The sequence below is a fragment of the Humulus lupulus genome, chromosome X (genome assembly GCF_963169125.1).
Source record: "Humulus lupulus chromosome X, drHumLupu1.1, whole genome shotgun sequence".
Lineage (NCBI taxonomy): Eukaryota > Viridiplantae > Streptophyta > Magnoliopsida > Rosales > Cannabaceae > Humulus > Humulus lupulus.
Genome location: NC_084802.1, coordinates 54,470,745 through 54,496,432, shown reverse-complemented (window position 1 = coordinate 54,496,432; position 25,688 = coordinate 54,470,745). Strand labels below are relative to the sequence as shown.

At 35.0% G+C, this 25,688-nt stretch overlaps 1 protein-coding gene across 1 annotated transcript; it reads left to right on the top strand.

Annotated features, from left to right (window-relative positions):
• The first annotated feature begins 20,674 nt into the window (after positions 1-20,674).
• Positions 20,675-25,015, top strand: LOC133805836 (protein MOR1-like). Its single transcript, XM_062243988.1, has 6 exons — positions 20,675-20,764; positions 21,182-21,253; positions 23,715-23,822; positions 23,917-24,022; positions 24,853-24,932; positions 25,010-25,015. Exons 2-6 carry the CDS (start codon positions 21,251-21,253, stop codon positions 25,013-25,015), a joined length of 303 nt encoding a protein of 100 aa, XP_062099972.1. The 5' UTR covers positions 20,675-20,764; positions 21,182-21,250.
• Positions 25,016-25,688: the final 673 nt, after the last annotated feature.

The window sequence follows — 25,688 nt, the reverse complement described above, 5'->3', positions numbered from 1 at the left end:
CCATCTGATATGATTACTAAAGTACTTCTGGGCACCAAGTTTTATCACTGCTTGTATCTCATTCAATTACATGAAGGATAGGCCCTACGGGGCTATTTGGGCATTCACTAGTTCAAGATTAGTTTTTGAACCAAGGTGGAAATTTGTTATTATTGGTCCAGGCAACTAACTTTTAACTGTTTCTGTTAAGTTTGTTGGTTATATTTTCTTTACTTTTAATACTTTGCTATATAATATTGTATTACTTTAGATTTTACTTATCGTGAAGAAGAACAAGGTTTTATTCTCTAAAATTGTAACATCTTGAGAGGAACAGAGACAAGAGTGTTGGAAATTTTTAAAGAGAATTGCATAAGGAAGAATCAATAATAGTGGTTGCCCCTTATATGTTGACTAGTAGCAATTTTTGCTCTAGTTCGAACCAAGTAAATTCTGGTGTTTTGTTTCCTATTATTTGTTATTCTTTGTTTTTACTGTTATTTGTTTTATCAGAGTTGGTCTTTAAATTTGTATCTTCATTAAAGCTTCTGTTTTGTGGTGTTCTTTATGATATACTTGGCATAACATTGTGCATGGAAAGTAAGTGTGCATTCAAGAAAATAAGATTGCACCTAGACTAAATAACGGGAGTGGGAGTTTTTTCTTGTTTAGAAATTGTTATCAATAATGAGAGAAAATTCTAGATAGCATGTGTTCACAAAGTAAAAAGGAAAGCAAAAAAAGAAGAGAGAAAAAGAAGGTGGTGTGAGGGTGAGTGAAGAGCAAGGAATGGAATTTTGTTTCCATTTTTGGAGATTTCTACATTAGTGTGAGATCAAAGAAAAGAGGAAAGTCTACAACCTTTTTTATTAAAACAATATAGGGAATTAAGTGACAAAATAAAAAGGAAAATGAGTGTTTCCTTTTCTTTGCTAGGGCATAGGGTTTCAGCCACTAGGTGGTTTAAAAGGAAAAAGAAAAGTGCTTAAGAGCTCTTTGCTTGGTGACTGCCGAAAACACAAGGAGGAGGAGAGAAAAGAATGGTAGAGATATTTAAATTGCCTAAAACTTTTCCAAAACTTTCCAAATTCATTCCCACTTGATTTTGTAACTTCCATACACATTATGGGAGTTAAAATCACATCTCTAACAACCATATTTCTTATGGCTTTGAGAAATTTAAATCAAAATGTGTAACTTCAAATCTACACATTATTGGGTAATATTTGGGAGTTACAAATTTGTAATTTAATTTGTAACTTCAAATATGTTACATATTTGAATAGTCACATATATCCAAATATTATAACTCTCTTTTATATGTTACAATATGTGACACTCAATGTCACATTATTTAATCTAAATATCATATTATATAATAATATAACATTCCTCCTCCAGATTAAATAATTCACTATTGTAACACTTTTTGAATCAATAGTGAATTATTGTGTAGAATCCCCGACTAATTCTAGACCTCAGACCATTAAAACCTACTAAACATAACTACTATTTTTTAATACATACATACATAAAATATTAGAACTTTATTAAAAATCCAAAGTACGGTACGAAATACAAAATAAGGTATGGGTACCCATTGTTTAGTACATAAAACATAAAAACATAAACTTTAATCAATCGTTTAAATACTACGTGTGAAAATACATAAAACATAAATTAAAAGACTTTAAACAACGTCATCCTCAATCTTCCCGCAGTCCATTCAATCCATCCATCCCCAATACACATGCCAAGTTGCCACGAATTTGTCCCTCCTTCCAAGTTCATTTTCATGCACCATCTAAAATAAAAGGAATGAACATATATCATAAATCATAAGATTATATCATAAAACATATGACGTAAAAACGTATATCATATAGGACTACAATATTAATGGCCATTAACTCATTACCGTAGCATGTGATAAAACCATCTAGGTCCTCAGTCTACTAATCGAGGTAGATTAGATAACAAGGTAGTATATGATAACCCATCTTGGTCCTCAGTCTACTAATTGAGGTAAGGTAAATCATAACTCTAAACCACGATAATGATAAAAATCTTTGGGTTTGCTATCTAAGAAACTATAAGCCCCAAGAGACTACAAAAAACATAGTTATGCATATATACATAGCACATATCATATAAACACATATAATATAACCTATTTTCCTTACAAAAAACCGGGATATTTGAGACAAGAACAGGATTGGAACACTCCTAAAACCAACAGTAAAAACCATGAGTTTCTAAAGAAAATGAGATGAAAAAGAGAACTAAACAATCAAAGTAGAAACTTACCAAAAACCTTAAGTTTCAAGAAACTTAAACACCTAACCAAAAATCCATAACAATAAGTTAGGATTTGAAAGAAATTGGAAGAAAATAAAAGAACTATGATAGATTAAACCTGAGGATAAGAATACCTTGGATGATCTAGAACTCCGATCTACACCTCGATACCGAAAAGTCACTTTATCTTACTTCCCAAGTGTTTAGAAAAGCTTAGATTGGAAAAGCTTTTAACCCAAAACCCAAGTGTTTTCTCTCTAGAGTAATCTTAGCAGCTTGGAGGCTCTGAAGACTGCTTGAATGATGAGTGAAATGGATGTGTACTAGGTCCTAATTACAGAGTTCAAAGAGTCGAACTAACCCCTTTTAAAATGAATAATAATTGAAAAGATTTGAATTTTCGTTTCAATAGATGTCCAGAACTTGGTCAAAAAAGTTCAAGAGCAAGTCCAAGGGGTTGGGGGCTGTTTCTAATTTAAATCCACAAAATTTCCAAACTGGCTCCAGGAGCTGATATAACTCCTACCCTAGGCGATATATTGCCTCTACCTATGTCCCGTGATTTCGTGCTTTCGTTCGTGCGAAGTCGACGTGTTTTCCGTATCTGTTGTAGGCGATATATTGGCCCCTATAGCCGCGATATATCGGCATACGTTGATATCTCAAACATGTTTTAGCACTATTTCAGCATATTTTGAATTTGTTTAAACAACTTTGACTGAGTAAAACATGATCCTAACAACTGCTGGAAGGTTCTAGAGCTTCTAGATTTATCCTTTATTAAATTATTCATCCAAAATGCTTAAATCCATAATAAACATGCTTGTGACAAGTGTCACGTTCTTATTAATTCTATCCAAACGTTAGGTTATAATAAATAATATTTCTAGGACCAGCTATATTAATCAAACCTTATGTTATAATTAATATTTCTAAACTATAGGTTAAACTTATAAAATCTATAATTGTTTCTATGAGTTTCCAACTAAATCCTGGCTTGAAGCAATAACCACGAAAACTAAAATACTACAAGCTATTACTATACTACTACTACTACAATCTAGCTCAGTAAAATTTCAAGTCACTACAATTCACCCCTACTGAAAAGAATTTCATCCCCAAAATTTACTTACCAAACAATTCCGGATACCATGCTAATATGTCTTTCTCCAACTCCCACGTTGCCACCCATTCTGAACTATTACTCCATAGGACCTTGACTATTGGAATACTCTTAGACTGTAATTCCTTCATCCCTTTCTCTAGGATGCTAACCGGTCGTTCCTCGTAACTCAAGTCTTTCTGGAGTGCTATCGTATCGTACTTGAGGACGTGAGATGGGTCTAACACATATCTAGGCAGCATCGAGATGTGAAACACATTGTGGCTATCTACTAGAGCTGGCGGTAGGGCTAATCTATATGCAATTGTTCCCACCTTGTCCAATATCTCAAAAGGACCTATAAACCGGGGACTAAGTTTGCCTTTCTTCCTAAACTGCTTCACTCCTTTCATAGGAGATATCTTTAAGAAGACTTGATCTCCGACTTTGAATTCCACATCTTCCCGCTTGGCATCCGCATAACTTTTCTATCAGCTCTGAGAAGCAAGCATACGCTTTCTAATCAGCACCACTGCATCCTGAGCCTCTCTAACAACTTTAGGTCCAAGAAGTGGTCTTTCTCATACCTCATCCCAATGTAATGTCGATCGACACTTCCTTCCATAAAGTAACTCATAGGGTGCCATACCGATCATTGACTGGTAGCTATTGTTGTAGGAGAACTCTATAAGTGGAAAATATTTACTCCACGATCCTTCGAAGTCTAGTACACAAGCGCGCAACATATCTTCTAAAATCTGTATGGTCCGCTCAGACTGACCGTCGGTCTGAGGATGAAATGTCGTACTAAGGCTTAACTTGGTACCCATGGCTTGCTGCAAGCTTCCCCAAAATCTCAATGTAAACACTGATCCTCTATCTGATACTATGGTATTAGGGATTCCATGCAGTCGTACAATTTCTCGAACATAAATGTCTGCGTATTGGTCTGCAGTGTACGTAGTCTTGACAAGCAGGAAGTGAGCTGACTTGGTGAATCTGTAACACCCTGGATAACCAAGGTCGTTACATGGTGTGTTTATAAAAGTGCAGAACTTGCTAATCAATTCATATAGTTGAAAACGTGACCCTAAAGTCGTAATTAGGTTAGGGTTAAAATATTTTGGTCATAAACAGGAAATTTCTCATTAAAATAAACATTTAATACATGGGATCCCAAAATAGGTTTTAAAGGACAGTTTACAAAAAAATTTCAAAGTTTATGTACATCCACAAGCCACTCTAATGGAAAAATAGACACTTTAGGTTCTCCTGTCCCTATACCATTCCTTGGCCGTGGCGGCCGATCAGCTAACTATGTACATTCTGCCCCAGAGCTCTCCAACTCAGGACTGGTCCACCTTGCCCTTTCCTTTACCTGCACCACATAGCACCCGTGTGCTGAGGGACAAGCAAGAAAACCATATTACAGAGCATAATCAATAATCAATGGTCAGATAATTCACAAATCATCAATTAGATACTCAACAGACCACATTGTTCACATAATCAGTAATATCAATCTACAAACCAATAATCAATCATCTAGGTAATAAACATGCCATAATCATCAGATTAATAACAATAAATATATCTCACAATATCCAGGGTCGACGCCTTTAGGCTTCACCCTCTGTTTATCCCACTGACTCTGGCTCGCTTAGGCCAAGCTCAGCGATCATATACATAACCTTAGCTACCAGTGGCCGAGCCGCGTCCTTGTGCGCCAATATTTATTCTGGCACTCTTAGGTCGTTTATTTCATGTTCACATGGCATAATACCACCATATAATATTACATACAAGTATAGGGAACTCTTAGTCCCAACATAACCACATAACCGGGTGTAGTTTTCGTACCTTTGATTTCGAGCGCTTTGGCTAATTGAGATGACCCTCGAGCACGATCCCGTTCGAGCCCTAGCATACACCTAGTCACAACCGTAAAATAGTACCCCAAAAACCAATTTCTGGAGGCAGGGCAGCGCTACAACGCTAGAGTCATAGACTCAAGCTCCCCAGAAAACGTGGCCTAGCGTTGTAGCACTCCTAACTTAGCGCTACAACTCTACAACCAGCACATGCAGAAATATGGGTTTTCCAAATGAACTTTCCCGAGCCAAAGCTCCATAAACCCACTCCAAACCTCAACTAAACTCCAAATTGAGCCTACAATCCACTATATCTCATCCAACATAACCTAACAACATCAAAACTTAGCTAATAGCATCATCAAACATAGAAAACAAGAATTGAGCTTGAGGCTCAAGAACTTCATCTAAAAACCAGAAAACCTAGATGATCAAGATCAGAATTTGTTACCTTAGCTGCGAGAATTCAACCCTAGGTTGCCATCAATGCCCTTCTAGACTTTAGTTCCTCAAATCCCCAAGCTCAAGTCCTTAAATTCCCATCCAATAATCACATTCAGAAATCAATCTTAACAAAATTTAGTAAACTCAGAAAAACTATAAACCTTACCTTCATAGGAAAATAACTCCAATTGAATCCCTTAGCTACTCCAAGGATCAAAACCCCAAACCAAGCCTAGACTTCCTCTGAGTTCACAGCTTCAAAATCCTCAAAGGAAGAGTGAGAGGAGAAGAAATCGTGAGGAAGAGGGAGAGAGCTCTGTTTTTCTTCTTTCTTTCTTTCTTTTCCTTCAGTTTCTACCACTTTCCCCCTTATGCTCTAAAAAAAAACATCAGACAAATCAAGTATATCCCGTAATAGCCCAAAAGACCCCTTTGCCCTCCTAAGTAAATCCAAGTCTTTTAATCAATCTAAGGGTATTTTGGTCATTTGCTCCCAATTCCCACTAATTCCTCGAGTGTCCCTAACGTTTACCAATTAAATCCCATCATCTAATTAATCACAAATTATTTTCCCAATGTCTAAAAATCTCCAATATATTCCCAAATTCCCAGAAATACCCTCAGGCTCCCCCGAGCCGGGTATAAATCCCCGCCGTGACTATATTGCTAAACCGCTCACTAGGATTGCCTCGTGCCATATGCTGCAAATACATCCACATAATAATGTGGTCTTAACAATTTACCACAAACAATCACATTTATGCCCTCGACGTGCCAAAATTATAAATATACCTTTCTAAGCTAAACAGGGCCCACATGCTCATTAATACTTATAAACATGCTTTTTATATATCCACATAATCATGTAAGCATGCTTATCACATAATCACGCATTAAATCATTTAAATCACACATAAACCAATTATGCCCTCCCGACACACTAGTCAAGGCCCTTAAGCCTTATTAGTAAATTTTGGGTCGTTATAGAGTCTATCTACCACAAGCCAAGTCGAGTCGTGCTGCTTATTTGTTCATGGAAATCCTGTCACGAAGCCCATGGCTATATCTTCCCACTTCCATTCCAGAATACTAAGTTGTAATAAGCCTCCAGGTCGCTGATGTTCTGCTTTTACTTGCTAGCATATAAGACATTTGGAGACATATTTTGCTACATCTTTCTTCATTCCTATCCACCAATATAGTGCCTTAAGGGCGTGAGTCATCTTGGTCGACCTCGGGTGAAATGAATATGGGGTAGTGTGTGTCTCTTCTAAAATCTTCATCTTAATTCCATGGTTATTTGACACGCATACTCGACCCTATATCTCAAGAACCCCTGTCTTGATATAGAGAAATTTGTGGCCTTGCCTTCTTTGACTGCAGCCATATGTGTTACTAATGTGTCATCATGCCCTTGCCCAATTCGTATATCTTCTAATAGATTTGACTGGATGGACAAGTTAGATAGTTGACCAATGACTACTTCTATTCCGACATTGATCAGCTCTTGTTGTAGCGACTTTTCTATTCCAAATAATGCTTCTAAATTTCCATAACTCTTCCGGCTTAGCACATCTGCAACTACGTTCGCCTTTCCTGGGTGGTATAGGATTTCTCAGTCATAATCCTTTACTAATTCTAACCACCTGCACTACCTCATATTGAGCTCCTTCTGTGTGAAGAAATACTTTACGCTCTTGTGGTCCGTATAAATCTTACACCGTTCTCCATAAAGATAGTGGCACCAGATTTTCAATGCGAAGACCACTGCTGCCAACTCCATATCGTGCGTTGGATAGCGTTGCTCATATTCCTTCAGCTGCCTTGAGGTGTAGGCTATCACTTTGTCATTTTGCATCAGCACACAACCCAAACCTTGCTTCGACGCATCACAGTATGCTACAAACTTGTCGTTGGGTGTCGGTACACAAAGTACTGGTGCTGAGCATAGCTTATCCTTGAGCAACTGGAAACTCTCTTCACATATATCCATCCAGTTGAACTTTTGTTGTTTCCGGGTGAGGTTGGTAAGCAGAGTGGCTATCTTAGAAAAGCCTTCTACAATTCTCCAATAATAGCTTGCTAGCCCGAGAAAATATCAGCCTTAGGGCTTGCCCAATCCTTCACAACCTCTACCTTAGCTAGGTCTATAATAACTCCATCCTTGGATACTATATGGTTGAGGAACGCTACTTGTGAAAGCCAAATTCGCACTTCTTGAACTTGGCGTAAAGTCGATGCTCCTTCAGTCGCAACATTGTCAATCTTAAATGTTCCTCGTGCTCGACTTCGTCCTTGGAGTACACCAAAATATCGTGAATGAACACTACGAAAAATTTGTCCAAGTAATCATTGAAGACTCGATTCATTAAGTCCATAAATGCGACTGGAGCGTTGGTAAGACCAAAAGACATAACTAGAAACTCGTAATGTCCATATCGAGTTCTAAAAGCTGTCTTTGGTATATCCTCTTCCTATACCTTGAGCTGGTGATAAACGGACCGTAGATCAATCTTAGAAAACATGGTCGCTCCTCAGAGTTGATCAAATAAGTCGTCGATACTGGGTAGCGGGTACTTGTTCTTAATCGTCACCTTGTTCAACTCACGGTAATCTATACACATCTGCATGCTTCCATCCTTCTTCTTCACAAATAGAACTGGTGCTCCCCATGACGAATGGCTTGGTTTGATGAAACCCAAGTCTAAGAGTTCTTGCAACTGCGTCTTTAACTCCTTGAATTCGGTTGGTGCCATATGGTATGGTGCCTTTGAGATAGGCTCGGTTCCCGGTACTAGTTCGATTGTGAAGTCAATTTCCCAAGTAGGCGGTAACCCTGGTAAGTCATCTGGAAATATCTCTAGAAATTCCTTTATAATGCAGATGTCTCCAACCTTTAGTGGTGTTTCCTTTGCCACATCCATGAAACTTGCTAAGAATGCGTGATATCCTTTCTCAATCATCCTTTGAGCTTTGAGAGATGAGATAAGTGGTGTTCGTAGTCCTGAAACCTTTCCCATAAGACATAGTTTCTGACCGTCGGGAGATTCAATCGTCACTTGCTTACGTCTACAGTCGATGGTTGCGCCATGCCAATCCATGCCTAGTATTATGTCAACGTCTTTGATTTCTAGCTCTATGAGGTCTCCTTCTAGTTCTGTGCCCTCAATTTTGATCGGTACACCTCGTACTATTCGTGATGATAGGACTACTTCGCCCGAAGGCAATTCTATCACAAACCTAGGTCTAAATCCTTCACAAGGTATATCTAATTTCTCTATCATTTCTAACGAGATATACGAGTATGTTGCTCCCGAATCAAACAATACTGAACATATATTATTGAGGATAGGAATCTACCATGTGACCACTTTGTTACTAGCTTCAGCTTCTCCCTGGGTTAAGGCAAAGACTCTGGTTGAAACCATTTTGTTGTCCATCTTTTCTTCTTGTTTGAGTTGTGGACATTCCTTCTTCCGATGACCTTCCTAGCCACAATTGTAACAACCTTTGGTGTTCGTACGACACTCCCCAGGATGTCTTTTTTGGCATTTGGAGCGTTGTGGGTATTCTACATAACCTGCCTATTATTCCCATTGCTATTCCGTGCTCTTTTGTCACCGTCGGCCTGCTTACTATTAGGATGCTTCCTCTTATGGCCATTATTGTTGTGCTGGTGGTTGTAGTTATGGTTCCGACCATTCTGCATCTGATTTTGCTGCTTAGGTTCAGACTTGTTGGACTCTTCCTTACTAACATTTTCCTGAAGCCTTTCCACTTCTATAGCCATTTCTAAAGCATCGGCGTAAGAAGTGGTTCCAGGATTTGATAGCTTGATTCCTAGCTCAATCTTTGGTTTGAGTCCCCTGGTGAACTTGGTGACCCTCATGAAATCAGTTAGGACTAACTCTGGCATGAACTTGGCTAGTAGATCGAACTGTCGAGCGTACTCGACTACACTTAAGTTGCCCTACTTTATACTGGTGAACTCTTCTACCCTCGTAGCGATGACTGTCGAGTTGTAGTACTTCTTGTGAAAGAGCTCCACAAATCTAGTCCATGTCATGGTGGTGACGTCGTGAGTTTGTTGTACTAAATCCCACTAGATTTAGGCATCCTTCTTCAGAAGAGACGAAATGCAAGATATGTGTTCTGTGTTGCCAGGGTTTATGTGTCCAAGTATCAGCTCTACATTCCTGAGCTATTCTTCCGCCTCGAAGGGGTTGGTTGTCCCTTCAAAGTTTGGAGCATGCTGCTTACGAAAACGCTCATATATTGGCTCTATGTATTGAGCTGGATAAGGCACATAGTTCGCCATCGGCCATCCCCCATATGGACCTACTTGATGGGGCGCTTGAGCCGCTAGCTGAGGCTGGGGTCGAGTCTTAGGCTGCAGCTGAGTCTGTTGTCGTTGTTGCTGCAGCAATTCTTCCACTTGTTGACGTAGCTTGACAATCTCAGCAGTGTTGTCAATCTCAGGATTGGTAGCACGCATTCCCCTTCTTCGAACTGGAGATGCTTCCTTAGCCTCGTTGGCATCGCTGGAGGCATTGCCCGCTGTGCATGCAGATCTAAGTGACATCTTCAGCAAAGTTCTAACAGTCTAGAAAAACCAAAAGGCCGACACTAATAGAGCAGGCCTACAAGAAAATCTAGGATGGGGGCTAGGAAAGGGGAAAGTATTGACTAAGACTAATAGATAGTCATGCCTAACTGCTCATGACATCTTGTTTGTTGATATTTATTAAGGAGTATATTAGAACTTACCCTAATAGGTTCTAAGGCAAAACATAGTCTAAGCAAACATAACTCGGACCTATCAGTTATGATTTCTTATGAAAAATTATGTAAGCATTCTTTATAACTAGGGTGTGTTTCTATACTTAGAAAATTTAGCCATCTTTATTATTTTCTAAGTCTATTTCTAACCATCCTATATGACTAAATTATCAGGCTCGAAACTCGTCGCTGTTCCAAAGTTAACCATATTGAAGGAGGGCTGGAATCAGTAAAATCGTTCCCACTACTATGGCCCCCTAAACTCTCAATACAGGGCCCGATCCATTGATTTGTATCCACCCTCACTGAACTTAGTCATTATTTATTGAATTTATTATTTATTATGATTGTAAAAAAAATCAAACTCATACATGTCATTCAAAAATAACAATTTATTCATTTGGAAAAAGGTTTTCACTAAGTACAATCATAAATTCAAAAATAAATAAAGAAATAAGTAAACTAAACTAAATAAAATAACTAGGGTAAATCTAAAAATTAGGATCTTCTACATCTGACCCTTCATCTAGCATATCATCATCTATTTCTTCATAATCATCATTATCTTGAACTTTAAAACTACCTAGGGGAATATTTATCAAGATATTATGCTTTTGTTCATTTATGAATTGAAATTCAAACTTAGAGGTGAACCTTAGTATAAGAAAATAATATCTCATGGCTACCGGTAAATCATCCTCATAATCTATAGTCTCCCATAATTCTTCTAATGTTGAAAATCTTTAAAAAGCCTAATTACTAGGACATATTGTTCCATATCTCTCATCATAATTTGCTTAGTAGTTTGAAGGTGAACTGTCCCCATGTGAAATAGGATCAATCTTTGAGTGATTCTTTCTAACACTCCTATTGTATTCCTTGGCTCTCTAATCCATTTCAATGCCTTAATGGCTTGAATATCAAGATAGGTTAAGGCTCCATCCATTTTTATTGAAAACATAATGGCTAAAACGTTAGCTATTAACATAAACATAATAATTATAACATAAACACTTGCATTGGCGTGTGTATCAAGGATAACTTCATGCATATGAATTGTGGTCTCTGATACCAACTGTAATGCCCCGACTAATTCTGGAGCTCGGACCATTAAAAACTACTAAACATAACTACTATTTTAGAATACATACATACATAAAATATTAGAACTTTATTAAAAATCCAAAATACGGTACGAAATACAAAATAAGGTATGGGTACCCATTGTTTAGTACATAAAACATAAAAACATAAACTTTAATCAATCATTTAAATACTAAGTGCGGAAATACATAAAATATAAATTAAAGACTTTAAACAGCGTCATCCTTGATCTTCCCGTAGTCCATTCAATCCATCCATCACCAATAAACATGCCAAGCTGCCACGAATTTGTTCCGCCTTCCAAGTTCATTTTCCTGCACCATCTAAAATAAAAGGAATGAGCCTAATGCCCAACAAGAAAAATCTACTAAAAACATATATCATAAATCATAAGACTATATCATAAAACATATACTATAAAACATATGACGTAAAAACGTATATCATATAGGACTACAATACTAATGGCCATTAACTCATTACCGTAGCATGTGATAAAACCATCTAGGTCCTCAATCTACTAATCGAGGTAGGTTAGATCACAAGCTAGTATATGATAACCCATCTAGGTCCTCAGTCTACTAATCAAGGTAGGGTAAATTATAACTCTAAACCACGATAATGATAAAAATCTTTGGGTTTGCTATCTAAGCAACTATAAGCCCCAAGTGACTACAAAACATATTTATGCATATATACAAAGCACATATCATAGCATATCATAACATATCGTATAAACACATATAATCTAACCTATTTTCCTTACCAAAATCTTGGATATTGGAGACAAGAACAGGATTGGAACACTCCTAAAACCAACAGTAAAAACTATGAGTTTCTAAAGAAAAGGAGATGAAAAAGAGAACGAAACCATCAAAGTAGAAACTTACTGAAAACCTTAAGTTTCAAGAAACTTAAACACCTAACCAAAATTTCCATAACAATAAGTGAGGATCTAAAAGAAAATGGAAGAAAATAAAAGAACTATGATGGATTAAACCTGGGGATAAGAATACCTTGGATGATCTAGAACTCTGATCTGCACCTCGATACTGAAAATTCACTCTATCTTACTTCCCAAGTGTTTAGAAAAACTTAGATTGGAAAAGATTTTAACCCAAAACCCAAGTGTTTTCTCTCTAGAGTAATCTTAGCAGCTTGGAGGCTCTGAAGAATGCTTGAATGATGAGTAAAATGGTTGAGTACTAGGTCCTATTTATAGAGTTCAAAGAGTGAAAATAACCCCTTTTAAAATGAATAATAATCGAAAAGATTTGAATTTTCGTTTCAATAGATGCCTAGAACTCGGTCAAAAACGTTCAAGAGAAAGTCCAAGTGGGTTGGGGCTGTTTCTAATTTAAATCCACAAAATTTCAAAAATGGCTCAAGGAGCTGATATATCACCTACCCTAGGCGATATATCGCCCCTGCCTATGTCCCATACTTTTGTTCGTGCGAAGTCGACGTGTTTTCCGTATCTCCCGTAGGCGATATATCAGCCCCTATAGCTGTAATATATCGGCATACGTTGATATATCAAACACTTTTTTACACTCTTTAAGCATATTTTGAATTTGTCTAAACAACTTTTGTAACGACCCAGATTTTCAAGAATCGATAATGCAGAAATATAAATGTTTTCATTTAACAAAACGTCTCAATATCCCGTTTAAAAAAAACTTTTTAAAAGTCGTATGGCCATACTCAATATTTAATTACAAACATGTTCTATAAAGAGTAGAGTGAGTCTACTTTAGGGAAATTACACAACATTTCCCAAAAGGCCGGTCCACATGTACATTTGCAAGGTAGACTCTAGCACTCACTGCTCTGCCTTGCCCTTGTTCTTACCTACAACAGGAAACAACTAGATAAGCGAAAACGCTTAGTAAGTTCAACTTTAAAACAAAAGCATGTAGAGAATTAGGGTTCCGGATCCATCCAGACCCTACACAATCAATTTCAAGAACACAAAGGCGCCCTGGAAAACTTATGGTCATGCCTGATAACCAATGATAAATTATTTCCTATAAATAGATAAGTTCCTGCACTCAGAAAAATCTCAGAACAAGCAGATATATTATATCACAACAATATCTTATCAACAAATATATCCCTGCACTCAGAAAATCCCAGAGCAAGCAGGTATATTATATCACAACTATATCTTATCAACAAATATATCCCTACACTCAGAGACTCCTAGAGCAAGCAGATATAATATATCACAATATAATTCGAGACCAACGCTTGAAAATTTCCAACAATTTGGGCGTAAGATGCCCTCCAACATAAATGCTAATCTGTAAGAGAGAATCGAGTCTCAACACTAAGATCTAGCCAATAAATATCCCTATCAAGGGTAACTATCATGTTACCTAGGGCATCGCTACCTATCCAAGAGTAAATCGAATTTACACGGTTTTACAGAGACTTCTATGTTAATCAGTGGTGCTGATGAGCAGTTTCCCCTAGGGTGCTCAACCTCACTCAAACTTGGCAACCCATAGTATCTCCAGGCACTCTCACTAAATGTCCAATATCCACGGCTGCTATCCGGGAATAACTTATCAGAGCACTTGCTCGGGTTCTAACCGTTCACTGATTAAGTAAGCATGAGGGCCCCTAGGTCCCATTCATTTTGGCGCCCCTAGGTTTAACCAGCAATCCTCACCTCTTGGCCACTCGTCGCGGTAATGAGCCTGACATAATAAAATCAAGCAGTGTGAAGGGGATAAGCCGTCTAGGATATGACGGATATCAACCGTTCATATTTTCTAAATCAGCACTCACTAGACTAACGTCTCTAAGTAACTTTCTACGACAGTGTATATATGTGCATGTGTCCTTATACTAACATACAATACATAGTCGTTTCATGTTGCAACCACACAACACAAGTTGACTTACTTGGAGTCCTTAGCACTTAGCATGTTTTCACCCTCCAACGTTCAACCTAGTTATGCTAGCCAATACTGTAGTTATCCATACAGTATACTCGGATTAATTATGATACTCATAATTCATTATTATTATTTTGGGCAGTTTGGTCATTTTAATAAAAATCATTTGTAAGGATTTATGATCCTTATTTGGTTTTAAACCCATTAAGGAAATTCATACAAAATATTTGAGACTAAACCCTAAGTCTCGGGGAGACCTATCCTATGGTCTCAATACCTAGGCTCGGGTATCACATTAGTATTTTCCCACAATCCACTAAAAATCTTGTTCTTTAAACGCATCTCTATTGATCCGTATTTTCAACAAGTCGGTTAAAATATATCGAAGATTTTAGCCGGTATTATATCCAGAAAATACTAATTAAATTCTTTAATTATTTTTTAAGAAAATAAACTGTTAATTTTTCTTTTATTTTTTTCTTACGGTATTAATCTCTAAAAAATTGTTTTAAGAAAATTGCCTAATTTGTCTAAATTAGGAGAACCGTTAAAAATTTCCCATCTTTACTAGTTAATTTTTCAAAATCAATTAATCAAGTTTACTTACTAGAATAATAATTTACTTGATCATTCTCTCAAAATATAGGGTTTTAAACCCTCTTTTAATTTATTAACTAATAATAAATTAAATCTTTTATTTTTAAAAAGAATAAAAATTCTTTAATAAAAATAATTCACACTCAACTCAAAGTGGTAATTTTAGTGAAAATATGTTTTCAAGACTTACCAAGTTTATATCTCGCAATAAGCAAAATTTTACTTTTTCCTTAAGTTCCAAAATCTCATTTTTTTACACTAAGTGTGAAAAGCCTATTTTTCACATTTTTAACTACATACTTTGTTAGTTCATAACTTTAGATTTACTCACCCAATTGTTACCAAGATATCCCAATTCTATTTTTGGTATGCTATTTAGGTCTTTGTAAAATCTTAGGTCAAAATGAGCATTTTTTATTGGTGAAATTATTTTCTAACAATGAGGTAAAAATGACCTTATCTTCAAGTCCTTATTTTTTTTTCCAAACTTTGACAATTAATAACTTTAAAAAGTTCAGTATTTTATCACCAAATTTTACAGTGGAATACTAGATTATTCCAATAACATGTCCACCAAATTTTAGGAAAAACTGGATTCATTTTCCCTATCCAGTGGCTGTCCAAACTTGGTCCCGAAATTAAGAATACGAAAAAACAGTTTTTTACCTAAACTTTGAAATAGTATAACTCACTCATTTTTAAACATTTTTTAGTGTTTCAAAAGCTCAATTTTATGTACTCAATCTAAAAAACATCACAGTACAATTAAATTTTACAAAATAAATATATAGTGGATGGTTGACCCCTTGGAAGTCACAGCTCAAAACATGTATTTTGTTTTAAGGTTTCTAACAAAACCCCCGGGTTTTGGTCCCTATTTTCATAATTCAACACACAAGCATCATAAAAATTATAAAAAAAACTACCATAACCTTATTACATCACCAATAAGAAACTTTAAGCATAAAATATACAAAATAATGCCTAAAAATAAAAACCCTACAACAAAATCATAAAAAGTAAACTTTTTACCTCTTTGTTGTTCTTGCTTAAGGTTTGGATCTTCCTATTAGCTTTGGCTCCTTCAAAACCTTTCAAAAACCCTAACCAACTCCCCCCCACAACGTAGATAATTAGCTATTTGAAAATCTATGGTTAAACTTTACAAAAGTCTAATTCATTGAAACTTTACCTTAGGGGAAAAAAATCCTTCCTAGACCAAGGCTTAGCTTCCAAGCCTCCTTAGTGTTCTTGAGGTTGAAGATTGAGAGAAAACTTGAGAGAGTTTTAAAAAAAAAGATGAGAGTGAATGATAGAGAGTGGGGGTCGGTTTTGGGGAGGGTTAGAAGAGTTTCTACAACTCTTTAATATCTAAAACACTCAAGTGTTTTTACTACCCACTTGACTATTAACCCTAAACTTAAAATGGGATTTAAAAGTTAATTATTTTGGTTCACACCCTTTTAAAACTTCACATGGCTGGCCACCCATTTTATTTTATATATGTTATTTTTATAATGGTTAATAAATATTTCATAAGAAGAAAAACTCAATTTGACTTTCTATACATTTTTCACTCTTATTAAGTTTTAAAAACAAAACTTAACGCATAATAATTAAATTAAATGTCTCTCACATTTAATTTAATTAATCACACAATTAAATTTAACCTAAGGTCCATTTATGGAATAAAATTCCCCATTTCGGTAAAATTAAGCATTTAACACAAAATGCCCTAAAATTTCCATTTTCCCTTAGGTTTATTATTTTTTACCAAACTTTAATTTTAATGAATGTATTTTATGCCAAAAATATATTTTCCATAGTATTTCATTTTATTTTTTGAGATTTTTACCTGATCAGGGTTTTTGTGTCGGTCTAAGACCGAAAGTCTTATCTTGACTTTTAAATCACAAAATTCATATTTTGGCTAGCAATAACTCATGGAATAATTTCCAAACAAATATAATATTATTTAAAATAATATTCTCAACTCAAGAAAAAATCCTGACCCGAGTTATTTAAAGGTACCCGACAACACAGGACGTTACAGCTTTGACTGAGTAAAACGTGATCCTAACAACTGCTGGAAGGTTCTAGAGCTTCTAGATTTATCCTTTATTAAATTATTCATTCAAAATGCTTAAATCCTTAATAAACAAGCTTGTGAAAAGTGTCACGTTCTTATTAATTTTATCTAAACCTTAGGTTATAATAAATAATATTTATAGGACCATCTATATTAATCAAACCTTATGTTATAATTAATATTTATAAACTATAGGTTAAACTTATAAAATCTATAACTGTTTCTATGAGTTTCCAACTAAATCCCAGCTTGAACCAATAACCACGAAAACTAAAATACTACAGGCTATTACTATACTACTACTAGTACTATCTAGCTAAGTAAAATTATGAGACACTACTTCTTGAGAATTATTTTTGGAAGTAGATGCTTGAGAATTATTCTCATATAACAAATTCTCCTTTAGAGATGTTGAAGCTTGAGAATTGTTGTCACATAACATGTTGTCAAAGAATTCAACTTACATTAGACTCTAAGTCTAATAGCTTGTAATCTTTACTATTGCTGGCATAACAAAAAAAAACACACTTTATGACCCTTGAACCTAACTTTGTTCTATTAGGTTTGTTTTTTTTTTGCAATATGCAAGACACCCCCACACTTTGAAGTATCATATGTTGGGTTTTCTTCCTTTCCATGAATAATATGGATATTTTTCATTTTTCTTCAACGGTATTCGATTAAGAATGTGACAAGCGATCAATAACACTTCACCCCATAAGTTGAAGTTAAACTTAGAAAACACCAACATAGAATTTATAATCTCTAGATACGTTCTATTTTTCCTCCCAGCAACACCATTGTGTTGTGGTGTATATGGTGCGGTGCACTCATGAATTATGTCATTTTCTTCACAAAATGCATTGAATTCATTAGAGAAGCACTCTCCTCGTCTATCACTTCTTTGAACCTTAATCATTTTGTTGAGTTAATTTACAACTTCTAATTTATATACTTTAAAAGCATAAAAAGTCTCACCTTTATGATTTAAAAGAAACATATAGGTATATCTACTAAAATCATCTATAAAAATAAGAAAATGCCTTTTACCACCTCTAGTTAAAACACCATTTAATTCACAAAGATCACTATGGATTAAATCTAGTAAATTGGATGATCTTTCTACACTAGGAAATAGTTTCTTAATCATTTTTGCCTTAACACATGTTTCACATTTTCCATAGATTTTAATATTGCATGCAATCATACCACATTTTACTACTCTTTTCATGGTTGAAAAACCTATATGAGATAGTTTAAGATTGCGATAAAAATAAAGAATCATACTCAACAATATAAGCAGAATTAATATTTTTATTGATAACATTGAAAGTTACATCATTGGTGCACAACTTAACCATACCCTCACAAGAGTGCCCATTTCCCAAAAATACATTGGACTTGGTAAGAATAACTTTACTGGACTCAAAAATGGCCTTAATGTCGGGCTTGCCAAGAAAATCTCTACTTACCAAATTTCTACTCATTTCGGGAACATAAAGCACATTCACTAATGTGACTTTCTTGCCGGAGGTGAAAAACACTTCAATGGTACCTTTGCCAAGTACATTGGATTTGCCCTCATTGCCCATTTGAATCTCATGGTTGCCCTTTGACTCTTCAAAGGTCTTGAACAATGATTTTTTATAGGTGACATGGACGGTGACACATGCACTACACCAAATACTACTTTTCATAACACATGAATATAATAGTATTGAAAAAGTATTATGGAAAATATTATATATGTGGCAAAGTTAATGAAAAAAGGCGGTAATTTTTTTGGGAGCCCGCCACTTATTAATTTTTTTCAGATTAATTCCTTTCACTTTCGGACTCACCCATTTTCTTCATCACAGAACTCATTCCTGCTTCAGTCTCCTCAATCCCTAATTCACTCTTTCTTCCTTCGTCACTCCATACGGTGCGCCACTCTCTCTCTCTCTCTCCCTCTTTTTCCTCTCGGCCTAATCTTTTACAGTCGTCGCTCTGGTCATCATCAACATCAGCATCGTCTTCTTCTTTCTCATCTCACACACTCGCACTTTTCTTCTTCAAGTCTCATCTCACCCTCTTGCGACCTATGTCTATCACGATCCCTCAATCGCCAATCTGATCGCTGACCCACAAACGGACCCAGCTACTTGCCACTGTCGCCACCAGTTCGCCGCCAGTTCGCAACCAGTTCACCACCGTCGGCTATACGGGCATCGGTATCAATTCTCACGAACCCATCTGTCTGCTTATTTATTTTTGTTATCCCCAAGTTTGTGACTTAGTGGTTTTGTGAAATATTTTTATGATTTTGTGCTGCTGCTTTGTTTATGGTGTTGTGTTTATGAGTTTGTGGATTGTGCTGCTATCATTTTTCAGTAAAATATTATGTTCAAATTTGTGTATCGGTATGGTTGACTTTGTTCAAACATGGGGAATTAGGGTTTGCAATTTACATAATCAGGTTCAGAAGGTTGATCTTAATACATACCATCTTCTTTCTCCTGCTGCCTTTTAAATCTTTAACTTCTCAAAACCTTAGTCTCTCTCTTGAAACCTCAATTTCCCATGTTTTTATTTCTTCAATAGTAACAGAGGAAGAAAAATATATAGGAAGATTTAGGTTAATGCCTTGTACTGAGTTTAGACTTCTGACTTCTCTATGTTTATAATATTTTAGTGCGCCAGAATTTTATCTTTTTGGTCTGGTTTTATATGAGGTGGTTTTAATTGAGGGTGAATTTTAAGAAGAGTTTTCTGGGATTTGTTATTTTTACTTGGTAAAGTATTTTTCGATCATATAAATGCACTTTTTCTAGGTGGAATTTAGTATAGAAGTGGGTTTTACTTTATCAAGAAGGGTGTGATGTATGTGCTGTTATAATTTTTAAAGTTCATATGCACAGAAAAATCACGCACATTCTTATCATAAATATAAATATATATATATTTTCATACGAAATTTCTTTATAGTTTTCTTTTTGGTGTATAGGAAACAGCATTAAATCACGTATGGATGTCAGGACTCCTCAGTGATGGTTTTGGTGCCACACATGGAATGATGAGGAACAATCTCATGTGGTTTGTTTCAAGAATGCAAGTTCAAATTGATCAATATCCAACCTGGTAAGTCTAATCCCAGTTTTCATGCTCTTAAAACAGTTAAGGGAAAAAAAATTATAAATATATGAAACACCTCAATATTTGACAACTACAAGAATGGCAGAACTATGCTGTGATTATCCTTATCTTGTATCATCACAAGGGTAGCTGTAATAAACCAAAAAGTTAATATAAATATATTTCAAGCATTGTAAAAACAGAAATATTGTTGTTATATATCTGCAATCCAAGTATAAGTAAAACTTTGTTTATATTGATTCTTCACGTGAAAGTTTCTATCTACTCTTGAATATTGAAAATGAAAGAAAAAAAAGCATAAATTTTTTTAGCAACTTTCAAAACATTTTTTTAGCATGAATTCATTCTAAACATAACATTTATGTATTCCTCAGGGGAGAGAGAGTAGAAATTGATACATGGGTTGGAGCATCAGGGAAGAATGGAATGCAGCAGGACTGGTTAGTTCAAAGTCAAGCCACAGGTCATATTTTAGCACGTGGAACCAGGTACTTTCTTTAAAGAAAAGATTATCAATTTTCCATCAGAAATTTATAAGCATCTTGTGTATAGTTTCTTTCTAGAGTAGGCCCCAAGTCGAGAGAGGTTCATGTTACAATCAGGCTCACTTGGAAGAGCTCTTCTATTCTGTCAAAAAATCTAGCCTGTTCATAAACATTAATCAGGATGTTATATCTATTGATGTCTACTTTATCTATAGAATGTCATAAGCTGAAAATTTTGTTCAACAGGTTGAAAACAGAGCTGAAAAAACTCTCTTTACAAACTTTCATTTCACTGGGAAAGTCTTATTGCTTGATCTATGGAAGATTTTGCTATGCTTTCTTTAATATGATTATTTCTGAATTATTATAGCTTAAATTAAATTGTTTGAATGCAGGTGGTGATGGCTTTCGTTGGAGAAACTAGAGGCATTCAAAAGTGATAGAGTTGGAGGGTGACAAGGGTTATGGTAACATATATTATACAGTACATACCCTGCAGACAAGGTGAGAAGCTTTTTAAGTAAAGCAAAATGTATGCTGTGTACCATGATTCTTTTTTTCTTAACCAATATAGCAAAACAACAACAAGAAGAAATAACAAGTCTGGCTATTAGAGACTGTTGGTTTATACCTTAGGCAGAATGGGGAAGGGTGATGTATGTGCTGTTATAATTTTGATATATGTATTTGTGAACAAATTTCATCAGGTCTTGTAAGTGCCATTGTGGTTTTGGACTGTCAAACAGTCAAAGACACTCTAACTAGTGTCTTTTTTATTAATTTTTTAGCGAAGAAGGGTCCAGGAAGTCTCTTTTTCCATCTCTATTTCGTTTTTGCATTTCACTCTCATTCTCTCTATTTTAGTCTCTTTCCCATATTCCTTTTCCTTCTTTATAATATAATTGTCGAATTGCTGTATATATTTGTGATTTCTTGTTCTGGATTTAGAGAAAGTTGGAAGTTTTACCATAGTTTTTCTTTTATTTGCAAATCTGTTGTTCTTATATTTTCTTAGTCGTTCCAAGTTTTTGGTTTTGTTGCTTATTTTTAATTAGTAATATATATTTTGATTTGGTGTTTGAAATATATTTGATGATCTTATATATGTAATCAGTATATTTGATGTTTAATCAGTATTGAATATCCTGGTATTGCTTGAGTTTCTACCAAGTTCAGAGTTTCTGACCCCCCAGTTGAATTCAACTTCTTATTTTTGACTGCAAAGTCATAAAAAATGATGGGACTATATCATTTTAGTATATATGTGTACTTCTTTAAATTGTATTAGTCATTGGTTCAATTTATCAGCAAATTAATAATCAGATTTAACTTGTTCATTACATTTGACCATGGATTACTTTATATATCATTGCTAGAAGACCAGACCAGTAACTATATTCTTAGAAAATTCATCATATATATATATTAATAATTATCTATAAATTCCCTATGTTTTGTCTTTTTTTAATCAGAAATAAAAATAAATGAATAATTAATATTGATTCTTAGAGACGGTGTTTTATGTGTTTCTCTTAGAGACAGTGTTTTATGTGTTTGGTTTTAATGGTATTAGCAGAGTAGAATTTTGATTCTCTTTACTCACTCTTCCATATTTAATACCGTATCATTGTTACTGAAGAATGCTTCATTGTTTATATGATGTATTTGATTGACTTCTGTTAAAAAGTTTTCTTTTAGTGGTCGGTCTGGTAGTTACCATGTGAATTATTTGTGACAGCATATATATCCTTCTTTGTGGTTATAGATTGGAAACAGAGGAATTGTAGCTGTTGGAGAGAATTGCAAGTCCCTGACAGATCTTAGCCTCCGATTTTGTGATAGGTGAATTCTTCTTTTCATTGTTTATAGAATTACAAATATTTGAGTATGAATTACACTTTGATTTCTGTCTTCACTCGCATATTAATTATTAGGGTCGGGGACGAGGCACTTGTTGCCATTGGTAAGTGTAACTCCCTACAATATCTAAACGTTAGTGGCTGTCATCAAATTGGTGATGCTGGAATAATGGCCATTGCAAGAGGTTGTCCTTAACTTACTTACCTACCTAGACGTGAGTGTTCTCCAGGTGTGTTCTCCTACTTAATAACCACCAATTACCACCACTTGATTATATGTACACATAGACCCACTACTTTAGTGCAGGTTTGTCTTGCTCACTGTGGTAGAGCATAATTTTTCTGTGTAATAATGCTTATTACCATCATTTGTAATCTCGTTAAAATAAACCTTTATGATAGCTCATTGATGCCAAAGTATGTCTAGGTTGACTTTGCTCTGTTTGCTTGTATATTTTAAGGGCTATCAAAATTTTTAAAGTTTCTATGTTTTCTAAGCTTAGTTTTGATCCAATTCATACCAGCCATCTAGGGGACTCGGGAACAAAATTAATCAATAAAAGAAGGTATAAAATCAGCTTACACGTTAAAATGAGTTCATTGTGCCCTGTTTCATTGTGTGTAGCAAAGGACATGGTTTAAAAAGTTAACATGTGTTGTTAAACATGCTTTTATCTGTTATCTACCTGTTTGGTTCTTTTACTGTAAAGCTATTAGATAATTCTTAGTCCTTACCTTCCTAGTGACACATTTCTATTTATGCTTTTGCAACCTGTCAGTAATTACTATATGAACAGACAATTTATATCTCACTATATTCTTTTTGGGCTATTTGGTATTTGGACATATGTTTTAAGTGTTGTTGACAGTTGTGTATACTGAACCCACGAGCAACAAGCCTAGCCTTGAATCTACCTTTTTCAACCCCAGGAATTCCTTTTTTAATCTTGAAAATCCACTTACAGCTTACCAATCTAGAACCAGTAGGCCTTTTACTAAACTCCATGTATTATTTATTTTGAAGTTATTTTGATCTTGATATCTTGTGATTGACGATATTTTCTATCAGCCTACCAACAAAAAAGGGGCTTCTGCTAAAGGGGGTGTGAGTAAGAAGAGTGATGCACCTGCACAGACAAAATCCTCTAAATCTGCTGAAACACCCGAAGATGTTGAGGTAGAGTGGTACACACTTATTGATATGTGAGTTGTCTAATTTTTACTTCAACTTCTACATCTTTTTGTCTCACTGTTTTTCTGAATATATGCAGCCATCTAAAATGGGTCTTGAAGAGATTGAAAGCAAATTGGGTTCTCTTGTACAAGCAGATACTATTTCCCAATTGAAGAGTGTTGTGTGGAAGGAACGGCTTGAAGGTTTGTTATAATGATACTGATTTGTTTAATAAAAAATTAGGTGATTTTTTATTTATTTAATTGTGATTGTTTCCTATTGGTTATGCAATCACACTAGGCATGGCTTCTACCTTTAATGTCTATCCATTTCACTATATATTATTTATTTTTTGAAAAGAAAATATACTTGAATTTTTGACGAAATAATACAAGGGGAGTGTGATATTAGTGTGCATACAATAACATTACAAATGTAAAATAAAACTCCACTACCTTACCAAGTCTTAAAACGAAATATCATTGAACGCTTATGCATCATATAACTGAATGGCGATGCAATATATCTATAAACCTTCCTCAACATCTGCAAAGATTCTTCTACCGTGTTCCAGCCATATAGCTCAGTAGATAGCCATTGTTACAACAATATACATCTTTAACCTCTTGTCACCCGGAACAACATATCCCAAGAGATCGGAGCAATGTTGTGGCTTAGCTCACTGCTATTTTAAACTCTCTTTATAACTTAAACCACAGCAATATAGAAAAATTATAATGCAGAAACAAGTGATCTACTAACTCTAGCCTTTTTGCCTAAAACACATCATTTAGGACACAAAACTTAGTTGGCCTCCTTTTCGTAGCATCTCATGTACACCGAGACACCATGAAAGTAGTAACTATACAAAAATATTACTTTTGATGGTACTGAGCTTTTCCAGATATTTTACATTAAAGAATTGGTAGAATAGTGTAATATATTTCTTAGATAAAAACCTTATGGGAGTGGAATTGATATATCTTTTTGGATTCTTTAGTTTCTATTTACTTAAAATGACTTTTTTTTGCAGCAATATCTTCATGTAAACAACAAGTGGAAGGTTTATCAGACCTAGACCACTGGGTTGAGTTATTGATCTCTTTTGCACGGGTATTTGGCTTCTTAGTTGTTTGGTGGTTTATTAGATAGTTCCTTATTTTTGCTTGTCATTATTCCTGAATTGACAGGTATAAGTGAGCGTGTCGCTGACATTAAGACTCATGCTCATGCCATGAAGTGCCTTACTACTTTTTGTGAAGCTGTAGGTCCTGGATTTATTCTTGAAAGAGTAAGTCTTACATTTAAATCATTTCTGTAGAGAAGTTTGTTTGCACTTCTCTTGTGAACTTCTGAAGCAGGGATGAAACATATTAGGTTCTAAATTGATTGGAACTTGTATTTCTTTTCTTTGATTGCTTTTTTCATTTTTTATAATCCAATAAAAGTCAAGGAATTCTGTGGTTAATATTGTTAATGATCTGATATAGCTATGAGATCTGAGGGCTCTCTAATAATACATTTGTTACATTTAATGGGTTGCTCTTGTTACTTCTATAATGAATTTGTGTTTCCTCAATGGTTGTTCACATCCATTACAGATCCTTAGATCATGTATAACTTGAGTTTGCTGATTTGTGATGACATTTTTACTGTGTCAACATCTTCACTGAAAGATATCTTTGTGATATTACAGCTATACTTATACTAGAGAAAGTAGATTCATATTGTTTTATGCATAATTTTATGAAATATATGAATATTGCATGTGGTCTGGGATTTCTTTTTCTTCTGTTGTAATGTTTCATGAGCAATTTTTTCTTCAAATAATGCATGTGTCATGTTGTTTATGGTATATCTTAGTTTCTT

What these genes read in the sequence shown, in the direction of transcription:
- LOC133805836 (XM_062243988.1), top strand. An exon ending in AAACACCCGAAGATGTTGAG is followed by an intron (nt 23,823 to 23,916) that starts GTAGAGTGGTAC and finishes GAATATATGCAG; the next exon opens with CCATCTAAAATGGGTCTTGA. An exon ending in GTGGAAGGAACGGCTTGAAG is followed by an intron (nt 24,023 to 24,852) that starts GTTTGTTATAAT and finishes TTTTTTTTGCAG; the next exon opens with CAATATCTTCATGTAAACAA.